The sequence below is a fragment of the Cetorhinus maximus genome, chromosome 26, assembly GCF_964194155.1.
Source record: "Cetorhinus maximus chromosome 26, sCetMax3.hap1.1, whole genome shotgun sequence".
NCBI classification, from domain to species: Eukaryota; Metazoa; Chordata; class Chondrichthyes; order Lamniformes; family Cetorhinidae; genus Cetorhinus; species Cetorhinus maximus.
The window spans coordinates 9101679-9116349 of record NC_135904.1 but is presented as its reverse complement, the minus strand read 5'-3'; the positions used below and the strand labels follow the sequence as shown (position 1 = coordinate 9116349).

General features: G+C 43.0%; 1 protein-coding gene across 1 annotated transcript; it reads left to right on the top strand.

The window, feature by feature from the left end:
* The first annotated feature begins 5758 nt into the window (after positions 1 to 5758).
* Positions 5759 to 14383, top strand: skor1b (SKI family transcriptional corepressor 1b). The gene is made up of 9 exons (XM_078529920.1): positions 5759 to 5818; positions 6521 to 8264; positions 8955 to 9051; positions 9814 to 9921; positions 10512 to 10583; positions 11756 to 11830; positions 12340 to 12414; positions 13052 to 13117; positions 13793 to 14383. Exons 2-9 carry the CDS (start codon positions 6531 to 6533, stop codon positions 13888 to 13890), a joined length of 2325 nt encoding a protein of 774 aa, XP_078386046.1. The 5' UTR covers positions 5759 to 5818; positions 6521 to 6530; the 3' UTR covers positions 13891 to 14383.
* The last annotated feature ends 288 nt before the right edge of the window (positions 14384 to 14671 follow it).

Sequence of the window (14671 nt, the reverse complement as noted above, 5' to 3'; positions counted from 1 at the left end):
TCCCCCAGCAGACTCGGATAGGCTGATGGGTGGCTAATTTTAGATGCAGAATATTTAATCTTTAACTAACTGTAAAGACCATTACTAAGATTCCGCGCATTAGTCACTTGTGGGTTGTTAAGCCACAAAGTACAGTTAAAACATCATTGGCTGCAGTTATGTTTCCCCCTCTTTCAAGTTTATGTACGACTCTGAGGCAGTTATTAAAACACATACTGGATTCTCTGATGCCCGGGGACCCACTTGCAGCTTTGCAGTTCCTAGACAGTATGGCGTCTAAGAAATACATTCTTCTGTCCAAAAATACTCTGATTCCCATTTCAAACTTTACAACAATAAGCGTTGCGATTAGTTCACATGGAAAGAATAAAAAAGTGTCGCTTTTGAAGGGCGGGAGGATGTGGTGCAAACAGTGTATAATATAGTCAGCTATTGTTAAAGAAACAGCAGGTTCTGTCAGCCCAAGTAACTTTGTACCCGCTGTTTGCGCTGTGATGGGATTTAGTACAAGAGAGGCACAGGGTACGTGGCTGGAGACTTGGACTTCGGAGTTTACTTAGTGTGCGGTAAGAGTGTGTATATGAGTGTGTGTGCGTGTGTGTGTGGGTGGGGTCGGGGTGGGGGGTGGGGGTGAGATCCCCTGGTCCAGAATTAGTGCTTAATAACACGCAACTCAAGAGGAATCATGTCAATATCATGATTAAATAGTCCCGTTTGAATGACTGTGATTACGTGCAGGTACAGCTAAAACCAACCATATTTTGATATTCCCTGAAATTCCTGTTTTTTTTTTACTCATTAACTTGTTAGGGTCCAGCCGTTATATGTCATGTACAGCAGGGCTGACAACCAACCCGTATTGTAATTAACAAAGACTAATGGACAAATCATTAATGAAATGTTTCTCCCATATTTACTGATCTAAGGACAGGGACTGCCTCAGTACACGTTTCTTTCAGAGGCTGGAGTGAGCTGCTTGCAGGAGGATAGTGTTAATATGCATCCCATCTGCAATCTGCTCACTGCCAGCTCTGGTTTCCACACACGATGCATTTACATGAAGTGTGCAAGAGCCTTAATGTGAGTCCATCCGTCTGCCCAACGCCGCAGTCTCACGGTTCCCAGCAAAACAACTTTGGAGACGAACTTCGATTTACTTATGGATTAATAAAAGGGGAAAGGGTCCTCAACAGGGGGGGGGGGGAAGCCCCACTGACTGAGATGAAATGAGGTTAGTGATTGTTGGGGCCTCATCCCACCCCCCCACACATAAACAACTCCATTCACATGATTTAAATGCTCTGGGGCTGGATTCAACAGGGGCCTGGTAAAAACGAGTCTCTCTACATTTAAAAAAAAAGTGAATTGATCTATTAGCTTACAGCTGCCAATTTCTGAACAGATGATTTCGATGCATTTTTGCTTAAAATTGTTTTTTTTACGGGAGGGTGGTAAACAAAAACGAAGAGGATTATGAGTAAAGGATGATTTACCTGCCCATATCCATTTCGGAACCAGACACGAATACTTTCCCGTAGATGTGTTAAAGTCTTAAACAATCAGGTGCCCGATTCGCTTTATTAGGAAACGGACAATTCACACACAAGATGACTGAGTTCCTTGTAAGATGCTCGCTGGAGGTGCAAGCAGTATTGCAGAGTTTTAGCCCAATGCATGTGTGCGTGCGAATGTATTGCCAGGCACGTTACAATTAGCGCAAATCTTCATTGCGAAGGGGGAGATGTGTCTGATGCCAATATGCATGCAGTTAAATAAATATGGATGTCCCTAAACCTTTGATCGTCGCTTGCAGCCTACTACAGGTGCATTATAATATGCTCGAAATATGTTTCAAAAAGCATTCAAGAATCATTTGATGAAACGCCAGTGTGTTACTACGGCTCCTACAAGGGTGATTTAGACCCGCGGCCCTGGTCACTGGGCAATTCGAAGCTCATCTGACTGTAGTCTGGAAATCATTGGCCGCATTGATACACTCACTCTGACCTCTGAATAATTAAAAGCAGGCGAATAATTACCGTATAAGATTCTAATTATTGAGGAAGGGAGAGAGAAAGGGCCAACGTCGGTGCTGTAGAAAGCTGAAACGAGATACAATATCAGGTTTACGTCGATGCTCCTTTACTCAATAAATTTTGCATTTGCTTTTCATGTTCCCTGGGAGGATATCAAATCCGCGATATCAGTTAAACAAATAATAGTTCTTTTTTAAAAAAAAAGATAGTTAAATGTCTTCTATTTTACATTTCAACAAATACTAGATATGCAAGTTCGCGAGGTAAAGTGGAAATGGTTGAGTTGTATTCTACAGCAATGACAAACTGCCTTCTTGAAATTCTCCTGTCTACATGCTGTGTATGGAATACATATGGCGTGAAAAACTGCTGCCAAACCTTTCTTTAGTTCAACGCAAGTCTGCTTAACAAAAGTAATAGCTCGGGGCAGTTTCCTGGCCGTTATTAAGTTCTGTTTGATTAGTGTAACTGTTCAAATTTGAATCCAGACAGTATGATTAATTACAGTTTAATTAACGTGTCCATTAAGAGCAGTAACCGGCGTCAGGTTGCAAAAACAAGAGAAGACAACGCCTGAAGATAGATAGATAGATACATAGATTGATACATAGATAGATGGATTCATAGATTGATGCATAGATACACAGATACATAGATAGATGGATAGATAATACACACTTCGAAATAGGAAATTTCAAATCTAGAGTCTTCGATATCTAACAAGCAGAAGATTGAGATGATTAAACCTCTCTACCAGAGGCTGTTACATAAACTAATTGTTTCCATTCTTTGGTCTGATTTCTCGGAGTTATTTTACTGAATTGTAAATAGTCCTCCCCCCACCCCAATCACTATCATATAAAGTATCAGTTTCGCCCTCAGATGCACAAAGCCTCTCTTCCCGCATTCACCGGTCCATCTCGGTGCATAACACTTGGACACAAACTATTAGCTCGAGTGTGTTTCTAGATGTACATCCTTATTAAATGACGCTGCCTTCACTTTAGCGCCGGCATGGCCCTGTTTTTTTTTAAAAAATGCTGCGTTTCGCACACGTTTTAGGGTCCGACTGAAATTGGACCTTAAAACGGGTAATAATTTCAAGAAAATGTATTTGGAAGCCGAGAATATGATGCCAGACGACAGCCATTGATATCACAGTTGTGTCCCCAGTAGGGCTAAATGATGGTTATTGATCAGGTTATAAATAGTTAATAGAGTCAGCATTGCGTTACACCACTTACCGCAGAATATTGCACAAATATATCAGAGTGTTTATGTACACACACAGCATCAGCCGTACCACACGTCGCAGTCAGACTGGCATTTAAAACCACATAAAAGGAACCAAGACAGACCATAATTTTCAACTGGGGAACTAAGTGATATTTTACAGTAATTTTAATTGCGTGACTCCCAATCTCCACTGCTGGGAAAGAAAACTTTAGGCATGGTATCCCCCATTTCGGGGTTTATCATCATCGCTTCACTTGACAAATTCATTTCCCTGTGTTAGTCTTGTTTGCAACTATGGTGACACCGTTAGATTTAATTAAAGAGAATTGTGTAGACGTGGACGTGGGATGAAAGCTGCACCCCATGCAGACCAACAAAGGAAAGGCTCTCTTTAAAAAGTTTGCCCAAGGGTGCAGCTCAGCTGACTGAGTGTGGCCCTGGGGCTGGGTTTTAATGCCACGTGTGATTCTTTTTTAAAGCAATCCTAACATCCTGGTTTTCCGATTCGCAATTATCTCCCTGTAATGCTATTAACAGATACAAATAGGACGAATTTCATGGTGCCTATTCCTTGAAACATCAATTGATATTCCGCTTAAAAACACGTTCCCATGGTCTCCAATGCGTGGCAATAAGGCTCAGTCTGTCTTGCTCTCCCCCTCTCGTGTTCTCTCTCACTGTCTCCCTGCTCTGTCTTTTGCTTCATTTCTCTCTCTCTCTTTCTTCCTCTCATGTTCTCTCCCGCTCTCTTTTGCCTCCTCCCTCTCTGTCTCTCTTCCTTTAATCGATTGGTTTATTTTATGGGGTTTGAATGCTAACAGATGCATACCGCTGAAATTAGCCTTTTTTGTGTAAGTTTGAAGCTTTCTAAGTGTGTGTACGTCGAAGCTGATCCGACCTATTACAGCTGACTGCCCTTCACTCGAAAACACTTTAAACCAAGGCCGCTGGTTTGGCAGTAGTGAGGTTTTTTTGAGTTAACTAATTTTTCCCCTTCTCTTTCTGTCAACACACACACATAAACACACACACATATATAAACACACACACACAAGTAGGTTGATGACCTGAAACATTTGATCATTTGAAATAAACAGGAAGAGGAAGAGAAAAATAGGAAGCAAAAAACAGCAAAAAAAAAATCCACACCCCCAGATCCCATGTTGCAATAAAACGGGAGCTTACCTCCAAGTGACATGTGTTAAAGATTTCTCTCTCTATTTTCTCTCTCTCTGGCCTGCACAAGATGCAACTGGATGGAACAGCGCTTGATTGACGGAAAAGAATGATTGACGTTAGCGGGCGTTCTGTAGACAAATGGTTAATGTAAATCTGCCCGCGCTAAGTGGGTGTGTCTTCCTATTATTTTAGCTGTCACTTGATCGATGTAAACCTATTCAACTAAGGATCAGCATCGCACCCATTGAGTTGCCATGTGGCTGCTCTGTTGCATTAAGGAGAGGGGACAATTTTGGGATATGGATTTGCGAGACCTTCTTTGAAATACTCGACACATTTACATTGCCTTCCCAGACACAGAGAGAGAGAAATACACAAGGACCAGGGGACATAGGGATTACACTCTGTGGGACAGGAGTTTCGGATCCCAACTACCCCCCCACCCCTCTCCCCATCACACCCCCCCCCCCCCCCCCACCCCACACCACCCCACCCCCCCCTCAACCCCCACTCGCCCCAGCCTGCAAAACGATAACGGAGCAGGAGCTGAGATTACATCTTCCTGCTTCATGTGTCCCTGGTATCAACTTCTATTTTCTGAAAATTGGAAAGCAGCGTTGTGTTCAGATTGAGCAGATCCACAAGGTAAAGTTTATTTTATTTCCTCTCCCTCACTGCTTTGTGTGTGTGAGTGTGTGTGTGAGCGAGTGTGAGCGTGTGTGTGAGTGCACACGCTTTGGATGAAGGTTCCTCTCCGCCTTATTAAAGTCGTGCATTCCCGGTGTGTTCCCTGTAATTACACTTAACGCTGCTATCGGTTTGAGCGAGCCCGTCTTACTGATTCTAACGTGTCAGCTTTAAAGTTACCCTTTAGTCTAACCTCCTTCAGGTTTGGCCGACATTGCTGAGGATCGTCCGTGCGGTTTTTTTTAAAAATAAAAAGTCTTAAATCAAGAATGGTTGACAAGTAGCAGTTGTGATCTATACTGTAGGAAGTACTTCTGATTTAAACCCATTCACTTATCTGATCCGGGCTAGCGATGTGATGTAAATACTAATTGACCGTATCAATGGTTATTGTAAAATCGCTGGAGTACTTAAACCCCGTCGCTCATCCTGTCTCTCCCTCTCCCTCTCTCCGTTTTTGGATTAAATACATTTAGCAAGATGCTGCCTCACAAGGATTACAGCGCGACGGGAGCAAACTAAGTTTATTTAAAGTGCGTTTTTAAAACGAAAATAAAGAATCTTGGTCTAAAGATTGCGATTGTCTCCGCGGCTGAAAATACAATTTTTCTCTGCATCACAGGATAAATCTGTCGCTGAACGCCAAAGTTCTTCTCGAATCCTGAAGTGACGCAGAGCAGGTAGGAATTGGCCACCAACTAAAATAACAGCTCGGATTCTAAAAGGGGGAACTCTGGTTTTGTGCTGTAACATATTAGTCGTTCGGTGTGAAGTCTGACGCCCTTGTTTTTTTTTCCACTCTGATGAGATATCACAACCAGTGTGGCGCTGTCTTTAATAACCTAGAGGAAAGTGTTTCAATATTAACCTAAGAGGAAGACAAGTCGCCGGTTCAGACCCGGTTCAGAACCAACAATGCAGGACTAGACCGAAAAGGGAACTTGAGCCTGAGTAAATCAGTCGAAAATCCTCCAAAATCTTCAAAAGGAAAAAAAAATAATATTCACTGTTATTAAAACATTGTAAATTTAGAGAGGATTTCTTGCGTTTAATTGGAATAAATTGCATTTTTTAAAAACAAAATTTTAATTGGGACTTAACCTTAAATAATTAGACTTTAATACTGAGACACTTTCTGGATATTTATAAATGAGAATCTCGTTATTTAGGTCGGAAAATATTTTTCTCAATTGCCCCGGAGGATGATGAATTATTTTAATTATTGCCACCACACTGTTTGCACGGTTAATACATAAAATAAGCTGGTGTTGCTAAAATGATTCGGTTTGCATGGGGAATGACTAATCGTTTCGAGACCTGTGGTTAAAAATATTTTGTGTAGAATTGTTTTGGGGCGCATTTTATTTCTATTTTCTCGACAGAAGCTGCGGAATGGAGAAGATTTCCAGTCAGTTAGGAGCAGTAAACGACGCCGCCTCTTCTCCCAACTCGAAGCAAGAACTCCAACCTTACAGCCAGCGTGAGCACCCCGGCTCCAGCAGCCTGAAAGCCAACACAATCGGGGAAGCTGTTCTGTACGGGCTGCCTATTGTCTCGCTGGTGATTGACGGCCAGGAGAGACTGTGCCTGGCCCAAATCTCCAACACGCTGCTGAAAAACTACAGCTACAACGAGATCCACAACAGGAGGGTGGCCCTGGGTATCACCTGCGTCCAGTGCACCCCGGTCCAGCTGGAGATTTTGCGGAGGGCGGGGGCCATGCCTATCTCGTCCAGGAGATGCGGCATGATCACCAAGAGGGAGGCGGAGAGGCTGTGCAAGTCGTTCCTGGGCGAGCACACGCCTCCCAAACTACCCGAGAACTTTGCCTTCGATGTTTCCCATGAGTGCGCCTGGGGCTGTCGCGGTAACTTTATCCCGGCAAGGTATAACAGCTCTCGGGCCAAGTGCATCAAATGCAGCTATTGTAACATGTACTTTTCCCCAAATAAATTCATCTTCCATTCTCACAGAGTCCCGGACACTAAGTATACCCAGCCAGACGCTGCAAACTTCAACTCTTGGCGGAGGCACCTCAAACTTTCCGACAAAGCTCCGTCCGACTATTTAGCTCACGCCTGGGAAGATGTCAAGGCGATGTTCAATGGAGGGAGCCGCAAGAGGACCCTCCCCAACCACGGATCCGGAGGGTCGTCTGCTCTGAAAGCTCAGGGACCCAGCTCCATCCCCCCCAGGAACTCGGAGATACCCCACAAAGCCATGAGGTGCGAGGACGAGGGGCGCAGCCTGAGCCTGGGAAACAATGTCAGGAGTTACCCGGTCATCCCGGTGCCCAGCAAGAGCTTCGGGATGTTGCAGAAAATCCCCCCTCCCATGTTCCCGCATCCCTACGGCTTCCCGACCTTTGGACTTTGTCAGAAAAAGGACGAAAGCAACGTGGTGGGGGAGAAGGCTCAGGGAGCATTGCCCAGCATGTTTTGGTCTGGCAACAAGGACACTGTCTACCCATCATTTCCAATGTTCTGGCCAACGGCTGGCACTTTACCGGTGCCACCATACCCACAGGTTCAGCCAAAGGTCACAGAGAACCCCAGCGCCAGGCAGAATGAGATGGACGTGTCAGAGCAGAGTGACCGGAGTAGTAACACTCCCAAGGACAGTTTGGCGGACAGTGAACGATGCTCCAGCACTCACTCCAGGAACGAGGAGGACAGGTCAGGAGACGAGGCCCGCTCGATAGAAGGCATGTCCCTCACCCCTCGGAAACTCAACTACATCTCAGCGTTCAGACCGGTGGTCAAGGACGCAGAGAGCATCGCTAAACTCTATGGCAACAGAGAGGTGTACAACGGCACCAGGCCTGGCTACCTGTCCCCGGATTTTATGAGCGAGAGTTCGAGCTACAGGTCAGTGTCTCCCGAGGTGGACAGCGATGGCGAGGAGCCAGAGGTGGATGTGGAGTCCAACAGATGCCCAGAGGACGAGCCGTCCCCACCGATAGCAGAAAACATCCCAGAGACGGAGAGCCCGCCCCAAGAAACTGCCGCCAACCCAGAACCCGCACACCAAATCCCCAATAAAGAGACCCTGGGAATACCTTTTGGAGATCAGGGAGCAGAGGAAGTCAGGCAAGGCGAGCAGAGTGTGGCAGAGAAAGGGCAAGAGGTAACTTTCATTTGTCTGGCTCTTTCTAAAAACATTAATTGTGTGATTTTTTTTTAAAAAAGAGGTCACTTCGGGATGTCACATTCACTTTGTTTAGTCTGTCGGGGGAAACAGGACCAGGTAAAATAAGACCATATATTGGGAATAACAATAATGTACAAATTTTACACAGGGGCTGCCTCACTAACCGAAAGATAACCCTGGTGCACGGTGTAGCGCCACTGACACCTGAAAATTAGCATTCAGCCATATTTAAATAAGAGTAATTAAACCAAATTATAAGATCCTCTATTGATGCAGCTGAGAGTGCGCGGGGGCTGTGAATGTGAGATTGTAAAACGCCAATAGGCGCCTGTTGTGTCCCGCTGCATTCCGATTTCAATCATTTTCTTTCAAGTGTCCATAATTGCATTTATTAAAACTAATGCATACAAATAGAGATTAATGCCAACTAGAGGGCTGGGGGATCACTTCTTTAAATCCCGGGTACATTTTGGGAGGAAGTCGTTTTGACAGAGACAAAATGACCCGGAGTCTCTCCCCCTCGCCCTCGTTAAACGGGAGGGATTTTGAGTATTCACGTGAGCGGGACACCCCCACCCCCCTCCCCCACCCCCTCGCACTTGGTGATGAAGACGTTGCAGGCACAGAGCGTGGGCTTATCTTTCTTATTTGTCCCTCTGTTTGCAGGTGTTTTCACAGGAACGGGAGAGTCACTTGCACAGTGTGAAAAATCCTTCCACAGTGGTCCCTGCACCAACTTACATCTGTAGCACAGACACAGCTGGTAAACCCCCCCCCCCCCCCCCACCCCCCACCCCCACCCCCACCCCCACCTTCCATTAAACTCACTGGTGGCGTGTTCCACTTTCAACCAGAAACGTTAAACTTTCCTGAACTTTAATTACATGTCATCGTGATCTAGAAATGTGTGAAAAGTAACAAGAGTGAAATGAATGCTAGCTTAAAGAAAACAGGCTTGGGGGCAATTGGTTTTTTTTTGAGCAGTGGGAGCAAATTTCTCGGCGTTTGGTAGTTACAGGTAACAAATCCGGGATGTACTTGCTGAAGGGGCGCTGGCATCAGATGCAACAGTAACTATCAATGGGGAATTGGATAAACGCTTGAAGGGGGAAATATTTGCAGGGTTATGGGGAAAGAGCATGGGATTGGGACTAATTGCATAGCTCTTTCAAAAGAGCCGGCACAGGCTCGATGGGCCGAATGGCCTCTCCCTATGCTGTAAGATTCTATGGGTATTGATTTTCCCGTGCCCTAAAGAAGCAATTCACATTTTAAATCTTTAATGAAAAATTATGAACGTTATTGAATAACATGGGCGAAGGACAACACTGTTGGTGGGGTGGAATCTGTTGTGCTACATATACAGGGTTGACGGTGTCTTCATTAAGTAGAACTGTGCGAGGAAGGTTCTTTGATAACTCCCGGCAATTATAGAGGCCGCTTCTCTGGGCCATTAGTTGTCGGTCTTGCAACTAGGATCAAACGTCCGTTTCTCACACTGAAAATCGGTTTGTTGCATTGCAAGAACATGATAAGGAGGACAATCAGTGCACGGCGGAGGCCTCCGAGTCCAGAAAATCATATCAGGAGCAAGGCACCGTCTCACAGGACACCTCAGCCAACACTGAGCGGGGTAAGTGCTTTCTGCTTGGAAGCAACATTTTTTTTAAGGGATGGAATTAATGCAGAAAAGGTGGCTCACGTCAAAGCAAATTGGATATTTCCATTTTTTACCAAAGTTAGTATTTGCCATTGAATGTTAAAATATAGAGATGTTCATAGTGTCAACCACTGACTAGCAGGCCAGAACGAGAGCACATTGAATAAAAACATCCTGCCAATATATCAGGCATGTTTTACACAACATGTATCTTCAGTGCAATGTCCCATATTCGCACGTTATTCACCATTTTTGGGGGGGCATTTAAGGAAAGTATTGTGGCTGTTTTTTGTTTGTTTGTTTGTCTTTTTGTTTGGGTCGTTTTATTTCCCAGACAAAGCTCCTTGTTCAGTGAAATGCAAAACTTGACCCAGATTCAGCCACCTCACGGCCTGTGGCCTTCAGGTTTCCCACCATTCTCACCAGTGATCTTCAAAACATTCCCAAAAGTTTTGTGGCAGTGATTTTACACCAGCTTCGATAGAGATACTGTAACAAGTTTAAAAATAAACAGTTGTCCTTGCCTATTGTATCTCATGAGGTTCAACTGTGTTTCTATCCAGGCGAAGATGGGATTCGACTGGAGACCTCGAGAACCCAATTGGTGGAAAAAGATATTGAAAACATGGGGAAAGGTCTGAATTTTGACTTCCTATAAATATTATATTCTGCTTAAGAACCGAAACCACGGGTAGATTCCACCAATGTCACCTTTGCTTCGAATCATTTACACTTATTCGGGAAGAGGAATTTCAGAACTGTTGCTGCAGCAAGTGTGTAAATAATTGAGAATCAGGATTTTTAAAAAAAAAACTTTTGACGTCAACCATTTCATTCCTTTAGTCATTTTTCAACTTTTGCTGTCGAACAATCAGAATGTCCCGACAGTTAAAGTTGGGTCTGAAGTTTAAGGAAGGACTAACTTTAAAGAAACGGATTAATACTCTCAAGGCTTTAATGGTGTCTGCACAGAATGGAGGAAGCGATGGGAATTTATGTACTCACATAAACTCGATCTATCGAGTTTAAATTTAGTTTAACACCATGTTTTGTTCATCATGTAACTTTGAAATAATTAGTGTGTCCCTGACTCGTCTCTCAACCCTCAAATCTTTAGTGTCTTTCAATTTTTTTTCCACCGACTCATTTTCCAATTACAGTCCGAACTGAAGCAGGAATAGGTTTTTATTTTATAACTGGTGAATTATACATAGTAACCTGGCGTTCATAACCAGGTCTCTTGTAAATGACTATGCAGGTTGTAGAACTTAGGGTTGAGTTTTGTAAATCTCTGCTGTCACTTTATTCCTCTAGAGCTAGTGGGTCTGCATCCAGGAGATTATCAACTAGGCTGAAATGTAATTAAGCATCATTAGTACGATTGTGCGCACCCGGATGAATTAGGAAGTGTTACCGCTTTTGTAATTGTTGGCAAGCTATGAACCAAAGTGTGGAGCATTCACAGTGAATAAAATCATCAAGATATGTGGGTTACTGGTAATCATGAGAAGTTAATGAGTAAGATGGTTAATGAGAACAGCAGCGAGTAGTGTGGCTGAATAGACACCAGAGGACAGTTTTAACATTCATGTCCAGCTGAAGTGACACTTTATATTCAAAATCAAAACATGGATGGCACCCATGACCCTCACACCACATACATCTTATTGAATTTATAGGCCAGATTGAAGAAAAATGTCTTGCCTTTTAATGGCTCCTTTGGTTTCCCTGACAAATTCTCACAGCAGGTCTATGTTCAAATCTGGAAGCGAGTTAAGACCCCTCACTCTCTGTGTTCATATTTCAGAAGAATTACAAAAACTGCTTTTGGAACAGATGGAGCTTAGGAAGAAGTTAGAACGGGAATTTCAGAGTTTAAAAGGTATGTAACGCTGAAGCGGTTATGGGGAAACGGTTAACCGGGGATAATACGTGAAAGGAAACTAATTGATTCAGTTGAGCAGAAATAAATATCGCCCCCAAATGCTGATGGATAAATCTGCTGTGATTTCAGTTTGTTAATAACAAATTTCTGGCCTTATAAAAACAGTTATGGATAATAGTTTATCTAATAAACACATCCTTGCAGGAAAAAGGATCTGAACACAATTAGATTACAAACATAGCTTTATATCCCCTTTCTTCGCGTTTCATAATGTAATCCTATTGAGTTTATATAGAAACCAAAATAGGACAGTATTTAGGTGAGAAAAGAGAAGGGAATTGGTGATAGTTGCAACTACATGAGAGAGGAAAAAAAATAATATTCATTAATTGGGATTAAACCCAATAGACAAGGCGAAGAGGATCTTTTGAAATAAATCTATTCCAGATGGAACAAAAAAGTGTGTCAATAAATATTCACTTGAAATCTGCCCTACTTTCCTACAGACAGTTTTCAGGATCAAATGAAGAGGGAATTGGCCTACAGAGAGGAAATGGTCCAACAACTCCAAATCGTTAGAGGTAAAATGCAATCACGTGTCGGTGTTTATAGGAATGATCTGAACATTTTCCAGTAAGCATTTCATTCAGTGCATTAAGACCATTTATAGTTAAATTATTTTTCAATAATTCCAATTGTAATAGCACTGACCTTTTTATATGCTGCCGTGAACAGTGTCCTTACCTTTTCAGTGCAGACTGATTAGCCTCTGCATTTGAATCCTGTGTACAAAACGGCTGGAAGGCATCATTACAAATAAATGATTGAATTTTTCTTCCACTGCAATTTTCATGCTGTCTAAATTAAAAATCGAGGCGTAAAATTACCTGTGAAGTAGTGCCTAACTTTGGTTTAATTTTCAACTGGTTTTCAGCTTACCTTCCAGCGCATTTCACCTCCGTGGGCACAGAACATTTGGCAGTGCCGCTGATTTTTGTGTGATTTTTTATCTGTCCATCTAGAGCTCATCGGAGTTTGCAAGGCAGCTGATTGAGAGAGATGGGGTGGGATGGGGTGGGGGGTGGGTGGGGGGGTGGGGGGGGGAGAGAAAATACAGACAAGCTGGGGTTTTGTTGAGATTTGGCTGAAGTTCTCTTCAGTTTTTGTTCAAGCGTTTCTACTGCTTTTCTCAGTGATGGACTCATTTCGTTTTGACAGACACGCTCTGCAATGAACTAGATCAAGAGAGGAAGGCGCGCTATGCGATTCAACAAAAGCTGAAAGGTAATGACTTCATCCCAATATTCTGAATGACATGGTCCTTATAAAAAGGAGTGACAATAGACCAGAGCACAATCCTTAGTCTAACGGAAAAGGGTCTCAGGTGGACGAGAGAATGAGGAGCTGGAAGAGAAAATGAAGGGATAAACGATATTAAAGGAAGAATAGGGAGGCAGATGGGAATAGAAATAAGTTAAAAGAAATGTGAATATGGTAAAATGAGTTAAAATACTGGATCGAGGGCGAAAGTCTGATCAGTTTCAGGTGAAAAAGTCATTGAAAGCAAAGAAAGATAGAATGATTATTAGGGGAGATCAGGAGAATTTTTTTTAATGTAATATAACGGGTTGTCGTGATCTGGAATGCGCTGCCTGAAAGGGCGCTGGAAGCAGATTCAATAATTACACTCAAAAGGGGATTGGATAAACACTTGATAGGAAAAAAAACAATGCAGGACCTGAGAAGAACAGGGACGGATTCACAGAGCCAGTACAAGCATGATGGGCCGAATCCTTCTGCGCTGTTATGTTCTAAGATTTAAAAAAAGGAGGTTTAATAGCTTCATAAATATTGATTAAGTGCACGCATCAAATCAATGCTGATGAAAACGATGTTACAGATACAGGTCGCCATTTTCTAATCATCTCTCTGTTACATTCGCATCTCCTCTGCACCCAGAAGCACACGACGCCCTCCATCATTTCTCATGTAAGATGCTGACCCCTCGACATTGTACTGGAAACTGTTCCTTCAAACCTCCTCTGCTCCCGCAGTGACAAACCAGCCGTTTACACAACAACGCAAGCGACGTTATAAATTATCCTTAGTACTGTAAATAATAATTTAAAAAGAAGTTTTTAATAAAAGCTGCAAACTGGGACAAATGGAAAGCCAAGGGGAACTTAAACCATTGACAACCAGGAGAGGCCAGTGCACCTGTTCTAGTCGATGGAGATTGTGAATATAAATTCAAGGACTAATAAGCACGGAATTTTCTATATGAAGAATGAATAGATGACCTCAGGGTCACTGCTACAGACCTACCTGTTTGACTTAATGTCCACTTATTTAAAAATATTGTTCATAAGAAATAAGTGGTTATGTGCAATTTATCTTTCTGTAATGTGATTTCGTTCGTACAGTATTTAATGGTTGTAATTTATTGGTTATTTATTATTTATTTGCCTTTCTCAGCCCGAAATCTAATGGGGAACAAAATTACCTTTGTATATTATCGATGTTATTAAAAGAGCACTTTAAGAGGTAATTCAGTGTGTAAAGATTCCGTTTGGAAATCTGTTAAGTGATTTTGTTCTTAAAATAAAGTCGGCCTTAAACCGTTTTCTTGACTTGGTTTTCATTGTTGCTGTTGGGCTGAGGGATGGTGTTCGAGGGACATGAGCCTCCGTTTTGCCTTTGCCACGTTCAAAACATTCAGGGCACCCATGGGATGGCGGATGGGGGTTGGGGGAGCGGGCTCCCCATTTGTTTTTTAAAGTTCTGAGGAAAATGAGTTAAGAGTTGAGATTCCGAGAGGAGTTTTGATGACAACATGGG